General features: G+C 37.2%; 1 protein-coding gene across 1 annotated transcript in view; it reads left to right on the plus strand.

Moving 5' to 3' along the window:
• The window catches only part of LMBRD1 (LMBR1 domain containing 1), a 73265-nt gene that overhangs the window by 42159 nt on the left and 4146 nt on the right, over positions 1–26960 (plus strand). Inside the window, exons 10-14 of the mRNA XM_063313160.1 lie at positions 1188–1252; positions 7584–7686; positions 8444–8548; positions 10251–10400; positions 13501–13579. Coding sequence (XP_063169230.1) covers positions 1188–1252; positions 7584–7686; positions 8444–8548; positions 10251–10400; positions 13501–13579 — 502 coding nt within the window. The remainder of the gene's footprint in view (positions 1–1187; positions 1253–7583; positions 7687–8443; positions 8549–10250; positions 10401–13500; positions 13580–26960) is intronic.

The following is a 26960-nucleotide window of genomic DNA, read 5'->3' on the forward strand; positions in this document are numbered from 1 at the left end:
GAATCAAGTATTTGTAAATAATGGTGTAATGATGTACTAGTAGATAACTAGGAGTAATCTTATAGCTACCATAGAATATAATGTAAGCAGAGTACAGTATTTAAATAGGCTTTGCATTGCTGTGAACAATGAAAATCATAAAATCAAGTCTACTTTTAAATAAAAACTACTAAAACATAAGTAATATTTATTAATATTAATAAAAATGAATAATCATATTACAGAATAATACATTATTCCAATTCATTTAAATTTAGATAACACTCTTGTAGCATGTATGGACACATTAGAACTCCAACCTTGCACTGAGCTCTGATCTTATTTGCTTTAATTATTCAAATACTTACTTTTAAAAAATGAACTCAGTTTGCTAGGCAGCAACAGCAGTCTGTGAGTTCTAGTCCTGCCTTAGGCATGAAAGCCGGCTGGGTGACTGGGCCAGTCCTTCTCTCTCAGCCCAACTCACCTCACAGGGTTGCTGTTGTGGAGAAAATAGGAGGAGGAAGGAGTATTAGGTATGTTCACCACTTTGAGTTATTTATAAAAATAATAGTGAACCTCACCCCTGAAGATGCCTTGGCTCGAGTCAAATGGAGACGGATATGATGACAAGTGGACCCTGCCATAGCGCAGGAATAACGCTAGGAAGAAGAAGAAGAGGCGGGATAAAAATTAATTAATTAAATAAATAAATATGTGTTTATGCACTTTATCCATTGCCTCAATCTAGATGGTTTACAAATGTTAAAATATCAATAAAAATACATGAATATGTGCTTTAGTTGTTTTCTCCACTTTTTAGAAATATTTAAATGTATGTTGTCATTTGAGCAGATCTTTTCCTAAATGATCAGCTGAATAAATTAAGTCTGCCTATATCTGGACAATTTTTTTTTCAGAAAATGAATTGAGAAATTCAGGTTAACTTGTAATTTGTTTCCTAATTGCAGTTTTGGACCTTAGATTTTTAGTTTTCTTGTTTTGCTTTGCATGAGCAAATATGCTGTGCAGAATTCAGAACAGTTTCTGATATTAGCAGAGGTTTGGGAAATAGATGCTGCATTTTTAATTGCAAGGGAATGTGCGCTGCTAACAAATTTCTCATATTTATCTCATATTATGACAGACCAGACCATGCATTGTTGAGAAACTTGCTAAACTGTTTTTCAAACTTATTTGTCTTTTAGGTTGTATGGGGAATATTTTTTATACTTGTGGCCCTGCTGTTCACTATTTCTCTCTTCTTGTCAAAGTAAGTATATAATATGTGTTTTGCAGTTTAAAATGTATCTGCTGAAAATCATTCAGGCAAACTCAGGCCAATACTTGATATGAATGTCCTTATCAGGTACCCACCAGAAACCCATGAGAGCTTGAAAGTGAGCAGAACATGGTTCATGTATGTAGTCATATCCACCATTCCTCTTGTTTAACACAGAGGACTGAAAATATCTTCTGATGTTTATTTGAATGTAAGTCAGCTATTTGCATAATGAAAGAGGAATTGATTGTGAGACTGTACTATTCACATTTAAGCAAGCAGTTCTTCAGACCTTCTGTCTGAGCATGAGAATATTAGAGTAGGGTGCATGACCAGTGTGCACACCAGATTTCTATCTGCTCTCAAATCCTCATATATTCAGATACACACATGAAGAAAATTTTTCATGTTCTGCTTTAGTGCAAGCTTTTGGCAGTTGCTTCAAACTGAAAGTATTTCTTCCAGATTAGATTCTCTCTCACTGCTTTAACAAGATTTATTGAGATGAAAGGGACGGGGTTACAGAAACCTCAGCAAGTAACTATTTTCAATTTAGAACCAATTTATTGTTGGCAGATTGCTAAGAAAGCCTTTGGCCCAGGAGAGATCAGAAAAGACACACACCAGGCATTTCTATAAAAATAATTTTATTTACAGAAAGCAAACATATTTACAGGCTCTCGGTGAGAGCTGCTTAACTCTCTACATGCCTACACAGAAGGGAAACTGAAACTAAAACAAGTCCAGGCAAGTTCTTCCCCCCAGGTGCAAAAATTAACATCTGAAAAGAGGACAATTAAATTCAGCCTCTTCACCCGGCCAGAATGATTAGTTACCATAGTAACCTTAATCTGTAGTAGAAAACATTAATACTCCCCTTTTTATACTACAGAATAAGATGCAAACCATTTTGCTTTGTTAACTCTTTGTGTCTTTCCGTTCACATTATCTCCCCTTTGGTTTAACAGAAAGCTACCATCCTTCTCCCTGTGTATTTCCAAACCTAGGTAATTTGTTACAGTTCCAAGGCTTTTTGATGTGAAATGGCTTTTCATGCAGGCTTCAAAATCAAGCCTTTGTTTTTCTGTTGATGTGAACAGCAGCAAATCATCAACATAAATGCACAGATACATACAGCCTTGTTTGTCTTTCTTCATATATACACATGGATCTGCTTTTCCTTTTTCAAAACCAAAATTCTGCAGTTTTTCATCTAATTTTTGGTTCCAGGATCTAGCAGCTTGTTTTAACCCATAGATTGATTCTGCAGTTCACAGACTAGATTCTCCCCTTTTTCATAGCCAGGGGGCTGCTGCATGTATAATTTGTGGTCTAAATCACCATGGAGAAATGCAGTTTGAATGTCATAGTGGTTAACTGACATTCCCTTGAGTGCAGCAACTTTTAACAGTAATCTAATTGATTCACCTTTAGTACTGGTGCAAAAGTCTTGTCAAAGTCTAAATCTTTCCTTTGAGTGAACCCTTTTACAACCAACCTTGCTTTATATTTTTGGATTTTGCCATCAGCATCCCTTTTTAGTTTGAAAACCCACCTACAACCCAGACAGCGTTCATTGGGAGGTAGATTTACCAGTTTCCATGTTTTATTTTCTTTCAAGGATGCTAATTCCTGTTGCATGGCAGAATGCCAATTTTGTGCAATCTCAGGTGGTAAAGCATTCACTTGTTCTAAAGACTCAGGTTCTGTGAATATGTGAAAAGCCTTTACTGTTTCAGCCTGAAAATGTGATGGAGGAACACCTTTATTACTTCTCTGAGATCTGTGAGGTAATACAGGGCTTAAATTTTGACTCCTATCACTTTCCTGAGAAGCATCTGTCTCATTAGACAGATCTTCAGTTTGCTTTTCTGGTTTAATGTCCTCATCAGGCAAAAGATCACCATCAGCAAGTCCTTGCTGTTCTCTTGTGGTCAGATCAACTGGAGAGCTAGAGTTTAATCTCCCCCAGTTTTGTTCAGCAAAAGAAGCGCTTTTGCTAATTATTAATTTCTCTCCCATTATGAATCTGTAGCTCCTTTGGCTTTGTTCATAGCCAACAAAGATGGCTTTCTTTGTTGTGGGGCCTCCTTTCCTTCTCTGTTGTTTTGGAATATGAACCCAAGCAGTGCTACCAAACACTCTAAGATGGTTTACCTTTGGTTTCACACCATAAAACAAATGGAATGGAGTGTCCAGAATCACAGAGTTATACAATCTGTTTTGTACATAACAGGCAGTAGATATTGCCTCTCCCCAATACTTAAAAGATAAATGTGAATCTTTAAGCATGCATTCCATCGCATTTTGCAAGGTTCTGCCCTTTCTTTCAGCAACACCATTTTGCTGAGGGATGTAAGGGTTAGAAAGAATTTGTTGTATCCCCTTTTCCACTAGGAACCTTTTGAATTTGTGAGAAAGGTACTCTCCTCCTCTATCACATTGGAGTGCAGATACAGGCCTAGGGAATTTTCCATTTGCCCATGTCACAAAACCTTTAAATTTCTCAAATGCCTCATCTTTATGTTTTAAGATGTAGATAAATGTGTATCTTGAGAAATCATCAGTGATGGTCATTGCATACCTTGCTTGTCCAAGACTTGGAGCAAAAGGACCAATAATGTCAGAGTGTACAATTTCCAAAGGTCTAGTTGTAACTCTGTCACTGTGCTTACTCACAGGAGCTTTTAGTGTTTTGCATTCTTTGCAAACTACACAGTCTAAGTATTTATCACAGGGTTTTATCTTTAGGTCAGCACACAACTGTGGCATTTGTGCTATATACTTGAAATTAGCATGACCAAATCTCCTGTGCATCAGGTGTACACATTGGTCATGATATGGCGTGTTGCCAACTGCAGCCTTGCAGCTTGGCTTCCTTGCATTTTGCACAATGTACAAGGAGTCTTTTAATATACCAGTAGCACACAATTTTCCATTTTTACGTATCTCACAACCATTTTTCTTAAATGTTATGACATACCCTGTTGCAGCCAATTGTGCCACAGATAAAAGGTTTGATTGTAAATTTGACACATACAAACACACCTTTTACAGTTTCTCCCAAGCAGGATTAATACAAGTCACCTTGTCCCATAATTTTGGTCACAGACCCATCAGCAAAGATACACTTTGTCTTTCAGTTTTAGACAGTGACACAAAAGAGCTTTTACAATTACATAAATGACAATTGGCCCCAGAAACTAACACCCATACATCAGAATTACCCTTCTCAGAAACCTGTGCAATTTGGGTTGTCTGAAGAGCCTTCTTCTGTGTTGCCCTTGTGTTCTTCTTCTCTGTCTTTCTACTCTTGGGTCTCAAGGCACAGTCTTTCTGCAAATGTCCAGCTGAACCACAGGTGAAGCATCGCTGGCTGGCTAGCGCTGTGGCCTCAACTTCCTTTCCCTTCTTTTCCCTTGTTTTCTGGTACTGCAGCTTTCCAGAAGAGATGGGGGGGTGGATGTTTCCTCTCTCTTCTCCCATTCAGCGAGTAAGTGCTGTGTAACATACAATGGGGTGAGGTCTGCTTCAGGCATAGCCTCCAGGGTACAAATCAGCGTGTCCCATGTTTCATTCAGTGAGGACAGGAGGATATAGGATTTTGTGAGAGGTGTAAATTCCATTCCTCTCTCCTGCAACTCAGCAAACGGCTGCTGAATATAATGCAGGTGCTCAGGAAGGCTATCTCCTTCTGCAAGGTAGGCTTTGTACAGCTTTTTTGTCAGGGTAACTTTACTCCCTGCTGTTGCCTTTACATACAAGTCTCAAAGCGTCCCAAAGTTGCTTTGCAGACTGCATGCCTCGCACGTGGACTATCTGATTGTCTTCAACTCCCAGGATAATGGTGGCTCTAGCCCGCTCATCCTGTCTAAGCCATTCAGCACTGGGATTTTGTGGGGTTTGCTCACCAATTGGCAGCCAAAGATTCTCTCTGCGAAGATACATCTCCATCTTCAGGGCCCAATTCAAATAGTTGGTCTCTGATAGGTGCTCCAGAGGCATCGCTGAGGGCTGGGAGGTAGCCATGGCTTCTTCCTTCTTTTGCAAGTCACCTCAGCTGGCTTCTTTGTCCTGTAGACCGGCAGTTGCTGGAAAATCTCCAGGTGGCTCTAAAGAAAATCTTCACAGGTCTTTGCTACCTGCCTTTAAATTGTGCATGAGGTGTAGAGCTGATCTCTCTATTCTCTCTGGGTTTTACTGGGCTGTTTACTGGGCCCATAACCTAGTTGGCAGAGTGCTAGGAAAGCTTTGGCCCAGGAGAGATCAGAAAAGTCACACACCAGGCATTTCTATAAAAATAATTTTATTTACAGAAAGCAAACACATTTACAGGCTCTCGGTGAGAGCTGCTTAACTCTCTATATGCCTACACAGAAGGGAAACTGAAACTAAAACAAGTCCAGGCACGTTCTTCCCCCCAGGTGCAAAAATTAACATCCAAAAAGAGGACAATTAAATTCAACCTCTTCACCCGGCCAAAATGATTAGTTACCATAGTAACCTTAATCTGTAGTAGAAAACATATTAACATTTATCTCCCAGTATATTATGATGGAGACTTTCTTCATTTCTTTCTAATGGTTTTCCATTGAACTAGCGGGGAAGTAGTTTTCACTGATAATGGAAAAGCATGCAGGTAGCTGTTTAGAAACCATATCCTTATCAGTCTGTGAACTAATGTTTGCAATTAGCTTGTTCCTTTTACAGCCAACACTATACGGCTTATATACTGGACTTGATAGAGATATTATAATCACTATATTTTTCTGGGTTTTTTGTTTGTTTGTTTGTCAAATTCTGAAGGAACATTTGTTGCAGCCCCTGTTTAACTCATGATGATCTTCATATCAGGGGATGTGTAAAAATTACTGATTTGGGGAATGGAACATTCCCACTTTGGACCATTCTGTTTTGGGGGTGTTTTGCCAGTTTCTAAAACTAAATCCTCCAGACGATAAATGGTTTGAGGTGCTTTGGGTTGATCCAGCCCCCAGGCAGGCCTGCTTCATTTAGAGACACTTCAAACTGCTTATATTCTGGAAGATTTATTCTGGAAATAGCTGAACAATCCTGAAAAGGCATACTCCAGAATAGATTAGGAATGAACTGGAGAGAGATTGGAATACTATGAAATTCTTTAGAACATTCATTTTTCAAATCAGTATGTTTTGGATAAGAGCCATTTTGGTGTAGTGGTTTAGGTCACCAGGCTAGAGACTGTGAGTTCTAGTCCTGCCTTAGGCACAAAGACAGCTGAGTGACTTTGGGCCAGTCACCCTCTCAGCCCTAGGAAAGGGGCAAGGGCAAAACAATCTTGCCAGGAAAACTGTGTGGACTTCTCCAGGCAGTTGTCAGGAGTCAAGACTAACTTGAAAGCATTAAAATATATATATATACATCCCTATTTCATATATATTAAGATGAAACAGTTGGGATGAAACTTGTGCAGCCTAAAACAAAGAAATAAACAGAGTCTATATATCCCTCTCCTGACTGTAGTGTTTTTAGAGAACTATTCCTGAGTTGCTGGCAGTGTGAACATATATAAATACATGGGTTTTAAAAAACAGATGTCTGTGACATAATGTGCAAAAATATATAGGATGCTAGTGGAGGAGTGTGAATTGTAATGCATAATATGTTCTGGATAGAACAGAGGCTATTAAAAAAAGGCATATAGTACATAGAACTTAAAAATAAAAACCCAAATATATTTCTGGCTCTTCAAAATTTTCTGCACTAACAGGGAATTCATTTTATTGTGATGGTAGCAAATATGTATAGTTTAGTGTTGATATTTCATTACCCTAATTAGTAACATCTTCAGTGCAGGAGTTTTGGAGAGAGGTTTCTTGATTGGCCGGGGACCTGCCCTTCCAAAACTCCTATTACCTAGTAAGGTAGTGAAATGTCAGCAATCCCAAAACCAAGCTTGGAGAAGTTCCACAATGCAACCTTTCATAGTAATGTAAACATGGGTGATAATTATCAGATTAATGTCTACTTCATGATTCTCCTGAACTTTCCTGCATTAACAAAATGGTACCTTTTCTGAATATATAAGTTACTTAGAAGAGATAAAGTTACTTAGAATAGATAAGTTACTTAGAATATCAATCCTGGTTTGTGTACAACTTAAAATTTAAAAATTGCAGTGTTCCTAATCATTATCACCATCAAATGCTATAAAATGATTTCTAAAATGTTGATGTCAGTGTATACCTTTTTATCTTTAAGTGCTTTATACAGTAAATGTACTTTGAACATGATTGTTTTCAGAAAATCAAGGAATAACAATTTATGTCTGAAATTCTTACAGTTTGGATAAAGCACTTCATTCTACTGGTATAGGTTCTGGTTTTATAATCCTGGGAACTAATTTGACCAACCCATTGAATATGCTGTTACCTATTCTACAGACAGTAAGTAAAAGTTACTTTTATCTAGAAAGACAATGGTGAAGCCTCATTATGGGAAAATTCCTAATTTGCTTCTACTGGATGTAAAGGACTTGAATGCTAATAAAATAAATGAGTTTTAAAAATAAACAATATTGAACAGTAATGAGTTAATGATATATATGAATTAGTAAGTACACCTTTGACAGTGACTGATACAAAATGAAAGCTCTGAAATTCCAATAAATGACAATTATCTTTTGAAAACTACTCAAATTATTATTAGTTCAGAATCTCATAAATTAAATATAATAAACAAAAATGTTCTAGCTGGGTTGTATCTTACCAGAATGTTTTTTTAAATGTAAATGATTTTCAATCTGTTTCTGACCTGATATTAAGAAGTTGCTATTGGATCGATATTTTGGAGCAGGGAATCTGATGACCTCCATCCCACACCATTCACTAGGGGTCCTATTCATGCTGTGCCACCTTCCTTAAACTAAATGAGTGTTGAGTGCAAAAGAGTTTTTTGGGTAAATACATCAACCCTGTCTTTTTAGGAACTTGTTTAAGACTATTAATACCTCAAAATTTGGATAACATACTACTTTCTGTCATTGTCTTGTCATTGTTGAGTATATTGGATTTAGTAACTTCTTATTTTTGCTTTTAATTTTATTGCTTGGGTTTTCCTGAAAATTTTATAGCAGAAATGGAATATGAATATTTAAAGTATTAATTTTTCCTGATGTATAAATATAGTGCATTTATCTTTTAGGTCTTTCCCCTAGATTATATACTTATTACTACCATCATCATGTACTTCCTATTTACTTCAATGGCAGGAATTCGCAATATGGGTGTATGGTTCTTCTGGCTAAGGGTAAATTTTATTGTGTCTTTCACTTACTTTCCAAATAATTTAGTATGTTTCACAAATAAATAAAACATTGCAAATGCACATTAGAAAATATGCAGAGAGTTTTGTATTATGTATAATATTAGACCAAATACATATTTTGTCAGTTTTATATCAGCTCAAGTAAATCATTTCACTTTACATCCAGGTAACATATGCAGGAATTGTTCTGAAACTTACTGCCTTTGGAATTTGTCCAGAATAACTATGTGGCAATTTTGCTATATTTAAATGCTTAATTTCAAAACATAGATAGTAGTAGTAGTTGTATTTAAGTATACTGCATTTCATAATATGCCATTAAGTATGGATTCAGTTTTAAAGCATTGTTTATAGGTTGTTTTAACTTTTAACATTTTTTATTGTATTAGATGTATGTTTTTACTTAAGCAGGGCTGCTTTGAAAATGGATGCTTGGTAGAAATGGAATGTTTAGATGCTGGTATTTTTTTAAAAGAAACAGCTCTTACCTAATTTCTCTGTCCCTGGCTTAAAAGAAATACTTCTTAGCTATTGTCGTCAGTTTTCTCTTCAAATGTTTGAAAGGCTAAGATGTAGATGAGATAGCACTCCATTTTTTTCATTAGTCCTAGAGCAGCTCTTAATCTGTAGTCTATGCACCCCTTGGGTGTCTGTGGATAGATTTCAGGGGATCCATGAACTTGGATGGGGAAAAAACTTACAAGTTTATTTTTGCATATATTACTATATTAGACATTTATATGTTTTAATATTTGATAACTGTATTTGAGCATAATTGGTTTCTTTGTATTTTTTGCATTTAAATACATTTTTTTAGGAAGGGATCCATAGGTTTCACCAGACTCTCAAAGGGGTCCATGGCATAAAAAGGTTAAGAACCTCTGCTGTAGAGGATAGAATCAGTAACAACAAATTCATATTGCAAGAAATTGGATTTGACTATAAGTAAAACTGTCTGGTAGGCTGTTTCCCATTGGAACGAATACCTCAAAACGTCTTTGTTAGAAGTTTTTAGTCAAAGACTGAACACTATAGCAACAGATTTTTGCAGAAATTGTACTATTTATTCTTCATTTATTTATAGGATTTAGATAGCCACCATCTCAAACAAGTAACTCTGGGCAGCTTAAAAAGATTAAATACAGAAGAAAAGACTAGATGACTTTTAAGTTCCTTTCCAACTATGAGCACCACAGAAAGGATGAGAAGCAGTTAGTATAATCCTCCAGTGGAGCCCTCATCACCCACCCATAAGATCTCAAGCCACATGCCAAATACCTCATTCATGTTTTGCTGCACTTCTCTCTCTTCTCTTTTCTCTTTCTTTGCTCTCCTTGTTTTGTCCTCTGCTGTTAAGCAGATGGGATAATGCTCTGTGTGGAAAAGAACAGGAATATTTAACACCAGGGTAAATGTACTCATAATTTGGCTTGGCATAACTGGGTTGCCTATAGAGGAATATGTTTTAACATGGTGATTGCATATTTAGATAAGTTAAAGCATCGATTCACCTGTAATATATACAAAGCAATATTTTGTTTGTATAGAATAGTAAACTCCTATAACAGAAATTGCTAATGAAAGGATAGATAGCCTGTTTAAATGATATTTTGAGAGACTTCTTATTTTAATGTCAAAAACTAACTCAAAGTGTATTAATACAACAACATTTTTTAAATTTTAGCTGTACAAGATCAGACGGGGGAGGACACGACCTCAGGCCCTTCTCTTTCTTTGTATGATACTTCTATTGATCGTTCTTCACACCAGTTATATGATCTACAGTTTGGCCCCTCAATATGTTATGTATGGGAGTCAAAAGTATCTAATTACGGTAAGACTTTGGAAATTTGGTCTCAGCCATCATGATTTTGAAACAAGCACTTTTTAATGTTTTGTTCAACATCAGTTCAAGTAATAAATCTAGTGTTCAATTGTGTAATATATTAAGCATTATAGTGGTAATTTCATAACATGAAGGACAAAATATAATTTTCTTCTTTTTCCTTTTCATTACTTTTTTCCAATTCCGTCCTTCAATATTCATAACAGTGCCTAAAATTCTTCTAACATCGAGAGTGGATTTGCTCCATATTCCTCCTCCCCCACCCCAGAAATCAAGAGGGGTTGGACTAGGGGACAGACCTTCTTGGTAGTGACCCTCCCTTTTGGATCACAGTTGCCACATAGGTGTGATTAGCTCTCACTCTCTTGGTGTTCAGGAAGGGCCTCAAAACAATTTTATTTCAGTGGGCCTTTGGACCTGACCACATAAATGTTTTATTGTGTTCCAAACAGGTTTCATACAGGACTTGTACTTTCTCTTCCTACAGTTCTAATTTCACTTCTATGTGTTTCACTTCTGTACTTTCCTTTCATGTCTGACTTATTTACTTACATACATATTTATGGTCCAATACCAAGTCACAGAATTTAAAAAAATACAGCACACCATTAATACATGTATAAGTAATTCTATATAGTACGTACATATATAAAAGGAAGAAGCCCTGTAAAGTTAACATTTCATGGAAGAGACCAGTTTCTGTAAGCTAAGGCTATAAATAAAGCTTTTGCTACTGCCTTCAGAATACCTGGGTATTGGTGATTTTATAAGAATACCTCAATCTCCTTCTCAAGAGTGGAGTGTATCAGACTAAAGAGAGGGTGTATTAGCTCTGATTGCCAGTACGTTCTTTCATGTCTATTTTTCAAGATCCACTCTTGATGCTGTCAAATAATGGTCTTTCCAACATTCAGAATCTCTCATCTCCTTTGTATCCTCACTAATATACTCAGCCTTTCATCATAAACAGTCATGTTTTAGATGTATATTTATTTCTTTACCTTGTGTACATATGCATAAACTTATACTTAAAGTGATATTTGTTAAAAGTATGGGTTCTGACAACAGATGCGAGGGTTGCCAGAGAATGCTTTGCTATTGCTCGTTTTTGAGGAGGCTTACCAGTTTGATGTATGCTGAATAAAAATCAGTACAACAGTTCCGGAGCTCTATGAAGCCTGAGAGCTCTTTCTGTTTTTGCTTTAGCACATTTTGTTTGTTCGTTTGTTTGTTTGCTTTTTATCCCAACTTTATTTTGTACAACTCAAGGCAGCATATATAATATTCCCTACTGTTGTCCCCATAACAACAACCGTGTTTGGAGGGTTGGGCTGAAACAGAATGACTGGCCCAAAGTCATCCAACAGGCTTGCACACCTAAGGGAGGACTGGAATTCATGGCCTCCTGGTTTCTAGTCCAGCACTTTAACTGCTATATCAGACATGGCATTTGTCTTTCAGAGGAGAAATAATCAGATGTGGAGGGCACAAGGCTTCTGTGCAAGTTCTGACCATCCAACCAGGGGTTTACTCTGTAGAGGAAGTCGCAGTGTAGGTGAAGGGAGGAGAGGTGGAACTATGATTGTATGCAGTGTGCGAGGGAGCACCAGAAGGAAGTTACAGCCTGCCAATATTGTGCAAGTTGCAGTGTTTTAAGTGCGATTTAAGAGAAGCTAATTTAAGGGAAGGTTATAGGGAATTTTTTAGCCCTTACTTTGATGAATGACTGTGGCTATCTTCAAAATGAAAACCAGGTTTCAGGTATAATGCAGAAATAAGCACATTCATCCTTCCTGTTAATATATTATTTGATTTGTTGTTTTGCTTATTTTGTACAGTTGTAAGTTTCAATAGTTGTTTTATTTGATAGAAAAAACTAAAAATTAATAACTGCAAATAAGTGATATATTTATTTTTTGCCGAGGCCTACCCTCAGTGAATTCTCTATTTTTTTTCTTTTTTAAATATAACTTTATTAAAGTTTTTAAGCAGAAAGATAAAAACTAACAAGAACTAATATTTAGAATGAAAAAAGAAGGAAGAGGAAAAAGATAAGAAAAAGACAAAACTATTAACACAGGAAAAAAATATATAAAGAAGTGACTTCTGATTTTCTTTTACAGCAATTATAAATATAAATGTAAATTAACCTCTTACTCTAAGATTACAGCATTACTTACATTTTTTCTATATCTATTTTTTTCTAATCAAAACCATATATCATAATTTCATTTTTTTCTGTTTCACACAAAAAGTCAATAAGGGGTTCCAGTCAGCATTAAATTTAGACAAAGTCCCCTTTTTGGGAGAGATGGGGGGGGTGATAGAAATTTGAAAAATAAACAAACAGATAAATAAATGTCTTATCTCTAATCAGAGCTGTCAATTTGGCCATCTCAGCAAGTTCTATCATCTTCACCATCCATTCCTCCATTGTGGGTAAAGTCGAATCTTTCCACCTTTGTGCATATAATAATCTTGCTGCAGTTGTCATATACAAAGTTCCATGGTTTTTTCTCAGCTATTTATCCATCAGTCCCAAAAGAAAGTATTCTCTACTTGTATTCTTGAGGGAGGGTGTCACACAGATTTATTTTATACTTTCAGAGGATCACAGTATTACAAAGTTTGAAAATCTGTTACTTAAATCATGGATTCAAAATAGACCTTTTTCTAAGCATTTTCAGTCATTCCTTGATGTCACTTTTTCTGTACTCTCTTATCTCATTCCCCATCTGTCTATCCATGTCACCTAGGAAAATCACTTTTTCCCAGATCTTGTTCATTCAGTTTCTTGATAAGGTTATGGCCTTGATAGTAGACTGAAATTATTAGTTTTTCAGCTGATGGAAAGTTATCAAAACACTTTACATATTGTTAACAAAACTGTTTGCATTTCAAATAGTAAAGGATTGAAATGTAGCTCTTCTAATACTGCATGTTATCCAAATACCTCTTTTTAAAGGAAAAAGACTCATAAGACTTCTTTAATGCCTGTTGCACCAAAATAAAGTCCATGATGTGTCTCTGGCACTAGTATCCTAAATGTACTATGAAATGACCTTCAATTAATGTCTTCTTTGTGCAGAATAATAAGACACTTGAAGGACACTTGAACAATGCAACAACATATGTATCCAAAGAGTGTGATGCAGATGCGCCCGAAGGTGAGATAACTTCATGCCCAGTTCTAATATACAATGAAAGATAACCTAACCAGTAATTAGCATATTTGAATGTATTGATTTTTCACTGAAGACTCTACTCAGAAAAGAAACTTGCTACTAACTGCTATCAGAGCTTGCCTTGTAACTGTCATTAATTTGATTCTGAGTCCCCAAATTTGGTTGCAGTAATGATAAAACATCTACCGTCTCATGAATTTCCAAGAAATAAAAATACCATTAAAGCTGTTGGTGAACTGTGTTTCTGTTTCCATAGTCTGTTCTGATGTTATATGAAGGCTTTGACTTGAGCCATCAAATTCCTTTAAATGCTGCTTATCTATTATGAAGTTAGAAACCTGCTGATGCTTGGACATAATGGCTTCTTTAAGAAAAGAGCCATCATAAAGAGATTTCCCTCAGCAAAGTTCCCCATCCATATTGATTTTGCTGTTATTTTCAAAGAGTACACTCTTAGATTATCACTATATTTCTGTTGTCCATTTTGAAATAAGTTTTTTTTTCCCACTCTTGAGCAGTTTTTAAACAAGTATAACATTCAGAAGGATGTTCACTCACAGACAACTGTTTTGTATTATCTTCCTCTCAAGTAGTCCAGGGGTTCTGGTACTCTCCACTTCATTCATTAGGGAGATAGGTTATTTGAAGGAAGATCTAGCCATGAGTGAATGAGAAGGTATTTGCCACTTACTCTCTAGAGGTGTTTGTTTGTTTCTGCACGGAATGGCTGCCAATTCCTTGCACATAATTTCTAGAAAGCTGTTGGGAAAAATGTGTAAACCATTCTTTTTTGCCTTATAAAACTGTGACTGTAGTCTTAAGCATGCTTATTTCCTGTCGATAGAACTACTGCTAAGTAATGTGTTAATGACCAGACTAAGTTTACAGTAACTTGTTGTATTCAGGAATAGAGATGAGCATTTGGCCACTAACTAGATAATTTATTACTTTCCCCACCAGCTTTTGGGAAGGAAAAATGTGCTGAGAAGAGGGAGTCTTTAATAAAGAAACTAACACACTAATTCATTTGTAATAAACTGTTTTGGCTGTAACTACTTGTTCAGCTAGAATGTTCTCTTAAATATGTTCATTGTTCTATAGCGCAGTATATTTTAGCAGTCTAATTTACTTTCTAATTTACATTCTGCTACCAGTCCAATATATATACCAATATATATTGATTATGTGGTTATACTGACGGAAGAATACTAGAAACAAGAGCATTGCTGATATGATTGCATGTGAATTCCAGTTTCTTTGGTAATATTAAGAAGAGGTTGTTATGGCAACTACATTTCTAAAAATATTATCTCGAATGGAAGAGTAACCTGGCTGAATTAGACCAAAGCCTATCTACCTCAGCAACCGATTTCCCACAGTACTTAACTTGATGCTTGCCGAAATAACTAGCTTCCTGTATTCTTCAGCAAGTGGTATTTTAGAGCATTATGCCACTGAACTTTGGAAGTATTGTTCAGTGATTACAACTACTCATCATTTATCCATCATTTATTTGTATAATATTTCTTTAAAGGCACCTAAGTTATGAGCCATCATCATATCTTATGGTAGTTAAAACTATGGAATTCATTATGTACTGCAGGAAAAAAATGCTTTATTCTGAATGTCCATCATGGAATGATATCAGTTTCTTATTTTAAGAAGGAAAGTAGTTCCCTGTGTACCATGTATAAGAATGTACAAAACATTCTTTGCCTTGTGATAATATGTTTAAAATATTCTGCAAAAAATAAAATGGTGTTAAACTGTAAAGCTGGCAGGCTGCAAAGCAAAACTCTAGCCCTCAGTGCTATATTTATCTTCAGAAGGTAGTCTGGGTCTTCCCTGTCTTCCAAGGTATTGTTAGGAAATGAAAACGGGTGATTCAGTTCAGATGAAAAAGACATAGTAAATGGGATAATAAGGTGTATCCTTATTCACAAAAATATTGTAACATAAGCAATAGCATCTGAACTAGCAAGGATTGACCAAAAAAGAATCTCAAGGTTGTGGTATGTATTTATATATAATGAAAATTTCAAGAGCCTTGAGAATGTAGTAGTTTATAAATCAATAAAATAAACATTTGCAGCAGGTATAAAAGAGGGGAAGGATAGTAAGGAGCAAATTCAAAGATAAAACTACCAACTCTATAATAACTTGGTTCAGGTGTATAAGGCCACACTCTTGAATATTGTATGGTATTGTAAAAATAGTATTATAGACGCAACTATATCCAAAAAGTAGTATTACAGAAAAGAGCAACCAAAATGATTAAGGCCCCAAAGCAATCCTTGTTTTGGCATACCATGTGTATGCTTATATTCCAGGGCAATGATATATCATAGGAAAACATATTAATGCTAAAATTATTGTTAAAGTTATTCAGGAGGTTTTGGCAAGGGATGTTAATCGAAAAGCTGATTGATTGATGTTCTACTTTTTTTGTAACAAGTATTTAAGGCAGATTCAAAATCCAGCTATGCAGCATATACCAAATCAGCTGTATCAACGTATTTATTTATTTATTTACTCAAATTTAATCACCACCCATAATAAATAAATAAATAATAAATATTGATTTAGCGGTATTTGTTTTCTTCACATACTCTAGTTCTTAATGTTACTACAATGCAAAATATTTAATTGGTCTATATTTCCTTGATCCCTTTTTAAAAATCAGTGGTTGGGGCCTAGTACAGAGAACTGGAAAACAAACAGTCTTGGTAACCAATGAAATACGTTTTCTGGAAGTATACACAATTCCATGATTGACCTCTTTTAAACTATCAGCTAGATACCTATCTCACAGATTTTTCCAATGTGGTCTAGAACTTCTCTTGTTACTAGTATATTTGCCTTAGATCTTCAGTTCAATCTTTGATATCTGCTCTGGGTTTCCTAGGTGATCTTCTGTTAGATTACCAGCAGTAAACAGTTTTGTTTCAAAAACTGAAAACATACCTATTAAGAGAGCAACAAAATCTATTAATACTTTGCTTGAATTATCAGATTCTAATTCTTCACAGAAGTTGTGGAGAACTTATATTCATTAAAAAAAATCAAAAAAAAAGTCTGTTTCAGAGTTTGAGCTTTAATATAACTGACCCACTGCAAGTGGTAGTAGAATGGATGTCTAAGGTAAAACCAAACAGACTTCCTCCTCTACAATAAGCCACTGTATGTTTTAATAAGCATTAAATATTCAGTATATTGAACGTACTTCATTATTATTTTTTAAAGTTATATGCCACCTGACTCTCAACAACTCTGGGCAGCTAGAAGGAGGGCATAAAAACAAAATTCTTAAAGCATCTTTTACCATTCTTTTACTGCAAGAACATGCAGTGAGATGTATAGCAAATAATTCTAAGGCTTGGGATGGCAAGAAAATATTAAGGTAAAGGTGCTCTAGGGGGCGGTGCTCATCTCCGTTTCTAAGCCTTGGAGCCGGCGTTGTCCGTAAGGACCCGTCCGTGGTCATGTGGCCAGCATGACGACACGGAACGCCGTTACCTTCCCGCCGAAGCGGTACCTATCGATCTACTCACATTTGCATGTTTTCGAACTGCTAGGTGAGCAGGAGCTGGGACTAGCAACGGGAGCTCACCCCGCCGCGCGGTTTCGAACTGCCGACCTTCCGATCGGCAGCTCAGCGGTTTAACCCGCAGCGCCACCGCGTCCCTTTAATAAGAATAAGAATAAGAATAAGAATAATAATAAGAAAATATTACCCACACATAAAATCTCTGTAGTTCCTTGTTCTATGTTAGGTTTTGAAGTCAGGTTTAAAAAAAAAAATGAAAAAGGCCTGTGAGGTGCATAGGTGCATGACCAATAATATGACATTAATAGAGCAAGCAGGCTTTTAGGTGAGGTCAAAACACCACAGATCTTACCTCACTCCTCCAAAGGGCCAAACATTTTGGTTTATCTTGATATCTCAGTTAATTCTGTGTGTCTTAAGAAGCTATAGTATGATTTTGATCTGTATTTTCCATCATTTTTCATTTTCTGCTATGAAGTATTTTCCTTAGATCTTTGAAATAAAGTTTTTTTTTAAAAAAAATCTTACTGTATATATCCTTAGCTTTCACTTTATACAATTATTTTCTAAAACTAGAAACTGGCACTATTTGCATGCTTATAACATAGAATAACTTTGAGCTTACCACAGAAATATTCATTTTCAATTCTGAGAAAAGCTAATAATAATTCAGAAAAAATAACATCACTGTGTTTAGAGAACACAAGATTTCTAGTGGAATTTATAGATGGGAACAATTCTGACTTAGTATAAATTTAGACTCACTTCAGGTTACCTGTAGTATAAAACCACATCTCTAATTTCTATAGTTTGGGTGAATGCCAGATAAAAAAATATTGTTAGTGTGTATATGATAGAATGTGCCCCTAAATCTCTATTTTGCAGCCAGCTGAGATCATACTGCTGAAATTCAGAAGCAACATGCTAAATTGCAGATGTCTGATTGCCTGCCACTTTTTCAAATTTAAAAGAGCAAAAGGTGTATCAGCCAGTGGATAGGCTTCACAAAGCTAAAATATAGAATAAAACAGACATACAAAAAGCAAAAACTTCAACTGTGTCCACTCACCCTGACATTAATGCATTGTTGGCCTGCCTGCTGTGGCCTTTTTTAAGTGTGGCTTCTATCCATTGAAAAGCTTCCTATTCCTGGCTTAGCATCTTAATATAGTTGACTAGTCCTCAGCTTATGTCACAAATAATATACCAAGAATATTTTGATTTAAATATGACAGAAACTAATTTACTGTATATATTGTTAGCCAGTCATTTCTACAGCCATCAACTTTGAAATAATAAGAAAAAAAGTCATAGGATGTCGGAGATTCTTTTCAAGCTAAATGGACAGCAGAGAAGCCTGTGGAAGAGGAGTTAAGCCAGTTCTTCAAAAAACGATTCTGTTAACTGCTGAAGAAATTAGTTCAGTGTGGAGTCCTTAATGTTCTCTGAGCTTGGTTGTTTGTGAACATGTCATAACCTGGCTAGGTAACATCATCATGAAATGTCTGCAAGCAAACAACCAAAGTCAGAGAGAACCAGGGACTCCACAGTTCAACCCTGAGTTATATATATTGTATTCTCTTCTATTGGAAATGATTTCAGTTTGAGAACTAGAATGCATGTTGAATCATGGCTAGTAAATAGTTTAGCTGTGCCTAATGTTGCAGCATTGTTGAAGCTATGCAGATGTTTACTAACTGCTTAAGTGTGAGACTTCAGAAAATCCTATGCCAGCTAAATTGAGCTTTCTAGAGGAAGAGTAGAATAATAATATATCTAAAGCAACCTCTCCTTTAGATATTTATACACGTTAGCATATAGTATCTACCCCTTTTTCTATAGAAAATACAGAAATACTGTAACATGCCTTTTTGCTTCATTCATCTGTTTTATTGTTAAAAATGCTGCAAATATGTTAGAAATGTAGGTCATGGAACTCTTCCTTCTGTTTTCAGCATGGCTTAGCTTTAATTGTGTTCTTTAAAAGCACATAATATTTTGGTATATTTTGGTGTAGTGATTTGGTGTAGAGCCAGTTTGATGTAGTGGTTAAGGCATCAGGCTAGAAACTGGGAAACCATGAGTTCTAGTCCGGCTTTAGGCGCAAAGCCAGCTGGGTGACCTTGGGCCAGTCACTTTGTCTCAGCCCTGGGAAGCAGGCAATGGCAAACCACTTTTGAAAAACCTTGCCAAGAAAACTGCAGGGACTTGTCCGGGCAGTCTCTGAGAATCGGACATGGTTGAATGGGAAAAAAAAAGTCTTTTAATTATATGTTGTCTTAGATTTTCAGGCAGAAGAGAGTTGTTAGAAAGTATATGTCAGCTGAGACAATTTTCCCATTCATTGTAGTCTTCATAATGAGGTACAGATCAAGAAGAAATGGACAGTTGTGAAAAGAGCTGTCTTGGAACCAGTGGAGAATTATCCACCAATATCAACCCAAATTTATCAAGCCAGTTTCTCAATAATTTTAATAGGCAGTTTTAATAGTAGACATTTTTAATGGCCCATGGCCTGGTCTCATTTCTGAACATGGATGCACCATTTTTATCCAATAGGAAGGTAATAGTTATTTCCTCCAATAATTACCTGTGATCTCAGGTGGTATTTTACCTTCACTGGTAAGAATCAAAGCTGTTGAAGATAAAGGAACAGGCAAGAACTGCTGCAAAATGTGGATTCCTTAAAGATTCATGTTGCTTGGGCAAGCTTATTGTCAGATGAATTTAACATTTTTCCCCTGAATAGGACTTCTTTCTTCCCTTCCATGTCCGGGTATCTTTTCCCTCCCCCTCAGCTCTATCCAAATTTGTTCTTTCCCTTCCCAGGGTAGGTTTTGTGAAGACCAAACAGGTCCAAAAAATCTGCTATAATTTCTTTTGTCAGATTACTGTAGAGAGCCATCTGTAGGCCTGTTCATTTTCTTTAATTCAGATAAGCAGCTGGAGGGGGTTGCGTATGGCATAGAATATGCTGCTTTGATTTACTTGTGTGTTGTTTCTTGTCACATAGAGCCTAGTAGTTGGCTCTGGATGTAAATCTCCTTTGCTGCAAAATTAGATCTCAGTTTACATTTTGGGCTTTTTTCTGCATGTGTTATTTATTTATGTCCCACCCTTTTTAGCTTTGAAAGGGGCCTCCAAGGTAGTTTACAAGCCTAAAATTATAGAGTAATAATGGGAACAATGAGTACCCCTAATAATGGGAACAGTGTGAACCCTTTTAAATTATCTTGTAGAGGCGTGGTCTCTACCAATCTATTTAGTTATTTCAACTAGCAGGAGAAGCCTGTTAATGATGCATCCATGGCTGTTCCCACAATATGGAATGCATTGCTTAAGGAGGTGTGTGTGGCTCCCACTTTCCAGGTATTGGGAAAAGGTAAAAACACCTCCTTCAGCAAAGGATCGTTACCTTGTCGTGGTGCTGGAGCTTGAGCACCTCAATGATGCCATGAGCTAAACCGTGAATGGCCACCCAAGACGGGAAGGTCATGACAGAGAGGTCAGACTAAATGCGATCTCTGGGGAAGGTAATGGCAACCCACCCCAGTATTCTTGCCGTGAAAACTAAATGGATCAGTACAACCAGAGATATGTCGGTATACCATCGGAAGATGAGACCCCCAGGTCGGAAGATGGTCAAAATGCTACTGGGGAGGAACAGAGGATGAGCTCAACTAGCCCCAGACGTGATGACGCAGCTAGCTCAAAGCCGAAAGGACGGCGAGCGGCCGACGGTGCTGGTGGTGAATGGCGAATCCGATGTTCTAAGGATCAACACACCATTGGAACCTGGAATGTAAGATCTATGAGCCAGGGCAAATTGGATGTGGTTATTGGTGAGCTGTCAAGATTAAAGATAGACATTTTGGGCGTCAGTGAACTGAAATGGACTGGAATGGGCCACTTCACATCAAATGACCACCAGATCTACTACTTTGGACAAGAGGACCACAGAAGAAATGGAGTAGCCTTCATAATAAATAGTAAAGTAGCTAAAGCAGTGCTTGGATACAATCCAAAAAATGATAGAATGATCTCAATTCGAATTCAGGGCACGCCATCTAACATCACAGTGATCCAAATATACGCCCCAACCACAAATGCTGAAGAAGCTGAAGTAGAGCAGTTCTGTGAGGATCTGCAGCACCTACTGGACAACACGCCTAAAAGAGATGTTATTTTCATCACAGGAGACTGGAATGCTAAGGTGGGCAGTCAAATGACACCTGGAATTACAGGTAAGCATGGCCTGGGAGAACAAAACGAAGCAGGACATAGGCTGATAGAATTTTGCCAAGACAATTCACTCTGCATAAGAAACACTCTCTTCCAACAACCTAAGAGACGGCTTTATACATGGACTTCACCAGATGGACAACACCGACATCAGATTGACTACATCGTTTGCAGCCAAAGGTGGCGGACATCTGTACAGTCGGTAAAAACAAGACCTGGAGCTGACTGTAGTTCAGATCATGAACTTCTTCTTGCACAATTTAGGATCAGACTAAAGAGATTAGGGAAGACCCACAGATCAGCTAGATATGAGCTCACTAATATTCCTAAGGAATATGCAGTGGAGGTGAAGAATAGATTTAAGGCACTGGACTTAGTAGATAGGGTCCCGGAAGAACTCTGGACAGAAGTTTGCAACATTGTTCAGGAGGCGGCAACAAAATACACCCCAAAGAAAGAGAAAACCAAGAAGGCAAAATGGCTGTCTGCTGAGACACTAGAAGTAGCCCAAGAAAGAAGGAAAGCAAAAGGCAACAGTGATAGGGGGGGATATGCCCAATTAAATGCAAAATTCCAGAGGTTAGCCAGAAGAGATAAGGAATTATTTTTAAACAAGCAATGCACGGAAGTGGAAGAAGACAATAGAATAGGAAGGACAAGAGACCTCTTCCAGAAAATTAGAAACATCGGAGGTAAATTCCAGGCCAAAATGGGTATGATTAAAAACAAAGATGGCAAGGACCTAACAGAAGAAGAAGAGATCAAGAAAAGGTGGCAAGAATATACAGAAGACCTGTATAGGAAGGATAACAATATCGGGGATAGCTTTGACGGTGAGGTTGAGTGGGCCTTAAGAAGCATTGCTAATAACAAGGCAGCAGGAGACGACGGCATCCCAGCTGAACTGTTCAAAATCTTGCAAGATGATGCTGTCAAGGTAATGCATGCTATATGCCAGCAAATTTGGAAAACACAAGAATGGCCATCAGATTGGAAAAAATCAACTTATATCCCCATACCAAAAAAGGGAAACACTAAAGAATGTTCAAACTATCGAACAGTGGCACTCATTTCACATGCCAGTAAGGTAATGCTCAAGATCCTGCAAGGTAGACTTCAGCAGTTCATAGAGCGAGAATTGCCAGATGTACAAGCTGGGTTTAGAAAAGGCAGAGGAACTAGGGACCAAATTGCCAATATCCGCTGGATAATGGAAAAAGCCAGGGAGTTTCAGAAAAACATCTATTTCTGTTTTATTGACTATTCTAAAGCCTTTGACTGTGTGGACCATAACAAATTGTGGCAAGTTCTTAGTGGTATGGGGATACCAAGTCATCTTGTCTGCCTCCTGAAGAATCTGTATAACGACCAAGTAGCAACAGTAAGAACAGACCACGGAACAACGGACTGGTTTAAGATTGGGAAAGGAGTACGGCAAGGCTGCACACTCTCACCCTACCTATTCAACTTGTATGCAGAACACATCATGCAACAAGCTGGGCTTGAGGAATCCAAGGCTGGAGTTAAAATCTCTGGAAGAAACATTAACAATCTCAGATATGCAGATGATACCACTTTGATGGCTGAAAGCAAAGAGGAACTGAGGAGCCTTATGATGAAGGTGAAAGAAGAAAGTGCAAAAGCTGGCTTGCAGCTAAACCTCAAAAAAACCAAGATTATGGCAACCAGCTTGATTGATAACTGGCAAATAGAGGGAGAAAATGTAGAAGCAGTGAAAGACTTTGCATTCCTAGGTGCAAAGGTTACTGCAGATGCTGACTGCAGTCAGGAAATCAGAAGACACTTAATCCTTGGGAGAAGAGCAATGACCAATCTCGATAAAATAGTTAAGAGCAGAGACATCACGCTGACAACAAAGGTCCACATAGTTAAAGCAATGATGTTCCCTGTAGTAACATATGGCTGCGAGAGCTGGACCATAAGGAAGGCTGAGCGAAGGAAGATCGCTGCTTTTGAACTGTGGTGTTGGAGGAAAATTCTGAGAGTGCCTTGGACTGCAAGAAGATCAAACCAGTCCATCCTTGAGGAAATAAAGCCAGACTGCTCACTTGAGGGAATGATATTAAAGGCAAAACTGAAATACTTTGGCCACATAATGAGAAGACAGGACAGCCTGGAGAAGATGCTGATGCTAGGGAGAGTGGAGGGCAAAAGGAAGAGGGGCTGACCAAGGGCAAGGTGGATGGATGATATTCTAGAGGTGACGGACCCGTCCCTGGGGGAGCTGGGGGTGTTGACGACTGACAGGAAGCTCTGGCGTGGGCTGGTCCATGAAGTCACGAAGAGTCAGAAGCGACTAAACGAATAAACAACAACAAAAAACACCTCTCTTTCCCCAAGTTCTTAATTGTTAATTATTTTACTGCTTAACTTTAATTTATTGACTTTACTGTCATATTTAAAATTTTGTATTATATATTGCATATAATATATCTTGAATTGTTATATAAGCAGAAAAGCGGGGTCTGCATTTAATAATAAGAACAGCAAAAAGAACTCCATTTATAAGAAAAAAAGTAAAGCAAGCTAAAGGGTTGGTGAAACAGAAATGTCTTAAGGGATCATCTAAATGATTGGCAAAGAGGGGATTTTATTTGGTGTAACCTAATAGCCTGACCTAGTTCAGTATATAATGTCAGGCATGTCTGGACAGTTCCACAGCAAGTATTCTTAGTTTTTATTTTTATGCTGTGAGATTTTTTTAAAAGAGTAAGTTTTTGTTTGAATTATGTTAGGGCACTTCCATGTTTGATATGAGGCCAGTTGGCATAAGATACAATCCCTAACCTTGGGAAGTAGAGTAATGAGGTCTTGAGGCTGGGTGAATTAGAAGTTAATGCCCTTGGTGAGTGAAATATATATCTTTGTTGCAAATACTTGCAATTCAGAATAACTTTATTCTTAATTATGTAATTGGCCATTTGTCCTCAGGGAAAGGTTTGGTTGAATGCTTGGGAATACCCACTTTGTTTTTTAAAATGTCATTGGATCTTTGAATGAAGCCCAAATGCATTCTGTAATTTTTACAGGTAGTCCTCGTTTTACATCCATTCGTTCAGCAACTGTTCAAAGTTATGACGGCGCTGAACGAGGGGTACTTACGAGGAGTACTTATGACAGGTCCTCATGGTTGCAGCCGTCACAGCATCCCCACAGTCATGTGATCACGATTTGGGCATTTGGCAACTGGCTTGCAGTCACAATGTTGCAATGTCCTACAGTCACGTGATCGCCATTTGTGACCTTCACTGCCAGCTTCTGACAAGCAAAGTCAGTGGGGAAGCCGGCAGGAGGTCGCAAATGGTGATTACATGACCACAGGACACTGCAACTGTGCGGGATTCGCCTAATGCCGATAGCTGGGGCTGCCAGAACTGCCATTTTAAGTCAGTGTGGTCATGTGATGTAATGCCTTATGACAGGTTGCTTAGTGACAGTTCCCGGTTCTAATTACTGTCGGTAAGTGAGGATGACCTGTATCATATTAATTACTTAATGTTATTTGGTATGTAGAAAGTCAGATAGTACGTTGTGAAATATAAAATACTATGATATCATTTCATATATTCTATGTTAGTCAGTCTTGCAGTCTGAGGTCACTGTTAAAGAAAAATTATGCTAAAATCATTCTTAGCAATTATATATGTGTTTCAAGATTAAAAAGTACTTGGTATTCCTGCAGTACATTTCCAACATGCCTCATCACTGAAATAAGGAAACTAAAAACATATTTAGCTTGCAATATTTTCATGACTTAGGATCAGTATAAGAACTTCCTGTCTTTAAGAATGGTTTTACAAATGGCAGCAGCTAGCCATCCTTGTTTGGGCTGAAGCAGAATCCAAACTGATTAGTACTTAGAGATTGACTTGAAAGAGATTCTACCTTTTTCACAAGGTCTCTGAAAGAAGTTTGGAATGGCATCTTCAGTACTGAAATCCGTTTGATTTTAAATTGTTTCTAAAAGCAAGGTGTCAACAATATTCACCAGTGATTCTTTGTAGTTTTATCCTATAATTTAAAAGAAAATAGCATATAGATAATTAGCCTCTTGAATTTGTTCCTTAACTTTAGATTCTTTGACTTTATTCTTAGACCAACACTGCTTGATAAAATATTAATGGCGCCCCAACATTGTTTTGCATCTTGCTGAGATTGCTACCCATATCCAGCATAGGTTTTTGCTTTCCCTAAATCCAGCTTGTCTGGGAAACATTTGCACTTTACTTACTCATTTGAGATATTCTCTTGAGAAATCTGTCATAGAATCTTTCTTTTAATACTGCTCTGTTATGTCTGTGTTGTATATAATCTCTAGTATGTGTTCAAGCCAGCTAAATGGCTCTTTAAAATATTATATCTTGATAAGGGTAAGGAACAGAAGACCTTAGAATATTTTTGTCAGGCTTTACAGGACATTCTCTCATCGCATCAGTAGTGTGGGTGCACTATATTCCCATGGCAACAGTTCGTTGCTCTTCATTGTTTAAGTGAAAGTGTAACAGATAATCAAGCTGATTTTCTTCTTTGCTAATTCGTAGAGGAAAATGAAAGAACCTGACATAGTATTATGTACTATGACAGATTTCTTTCTGAAACACGTAGGTTTCTGATCAACATAAGCATTTAATGTTGTCAACAGCTTAACACACAAGATACTTCATTGTGGGAGTGGATGCTCTGGATGTTTGTTCTATGAAGATGGCTTGTAGGGTCTGGCAGACCAGCCAAAACAAGGAAAGTAATACAGGCTGGAGAGAAGCAGTTATCAAACTGGAGCTGTAGAAGAGTGGGTCCAGAGGAGAGCAGCAAAGATAAGGGGCCTGGGCGTAAAAACCTACAAAGAACAGTTGGAGTTGTTGAGTATGTTTAGCCTGGAGTACAGAAAACCCTAGGGAGACATAATAGCTGTCTTCACATTATCTGAAGTGCCGTCATGTGCAGAAGTGTTCAGAGTTGTTCCAGAAGACAGGACAGAAAACAATGAGTTTAAATTACAAGGAAGTAGATTTTGTTGAACATCAGGAAATATTCCTAAAGTAAGAACGGCTCAACGAAGGAACACACTGCCTTAGGAGTGGTGGACTGTCCTTCAGTGGGAATGTTTAAACAGAATTTGAATAGTCATCTGTTGGAGAAGCCATAGTGGAGATTGTTGCACTGGGCAAGGTGTTGGACTAGATGATCTCCAAAGGACCTTTCCACTCTTCCTTTGATTCTATGAATTGCAGCAAGATGCGCAAGAGGGAATGATCCCAGGCTAAATTAAAGGAAGATTATTTTTTGTCTGGCTCCTTTGTATTGATTTATATTGGCTCTTTTAAGTAGTTTAATTATTTTTTTCGTGTGATGGTACTTGAAAATCAAGCTCAGTATAATCCATAGAAATCATGGAGAAGCACATTCCAATTCCCAAATACAAAACTCTGTCTGTGATCTTAGCCCAGTCATTCTCTCTCAACCTTATATGTCTCTCAGAGCTAATTTGGATTTCTGAGTCATGTTCCTCATTTAATAGAGCATATTGAAGATTCACTTGGACCATGCTTTCTT

Source organism: Candoia aspera, chromosome 1, assembly GCF_035149785.1.
Source record: "Candoia aspera isolate rCanAsp1 chromosome 1, rCanAsp1.hap2, whole genome shotgun sequence".
Classification (NCBI taxonomy): Eukaryota; Metazoa; Chordata; class Lepidosauria; order Squamata; family Boidae; genus Candoia; species Candoia aspera.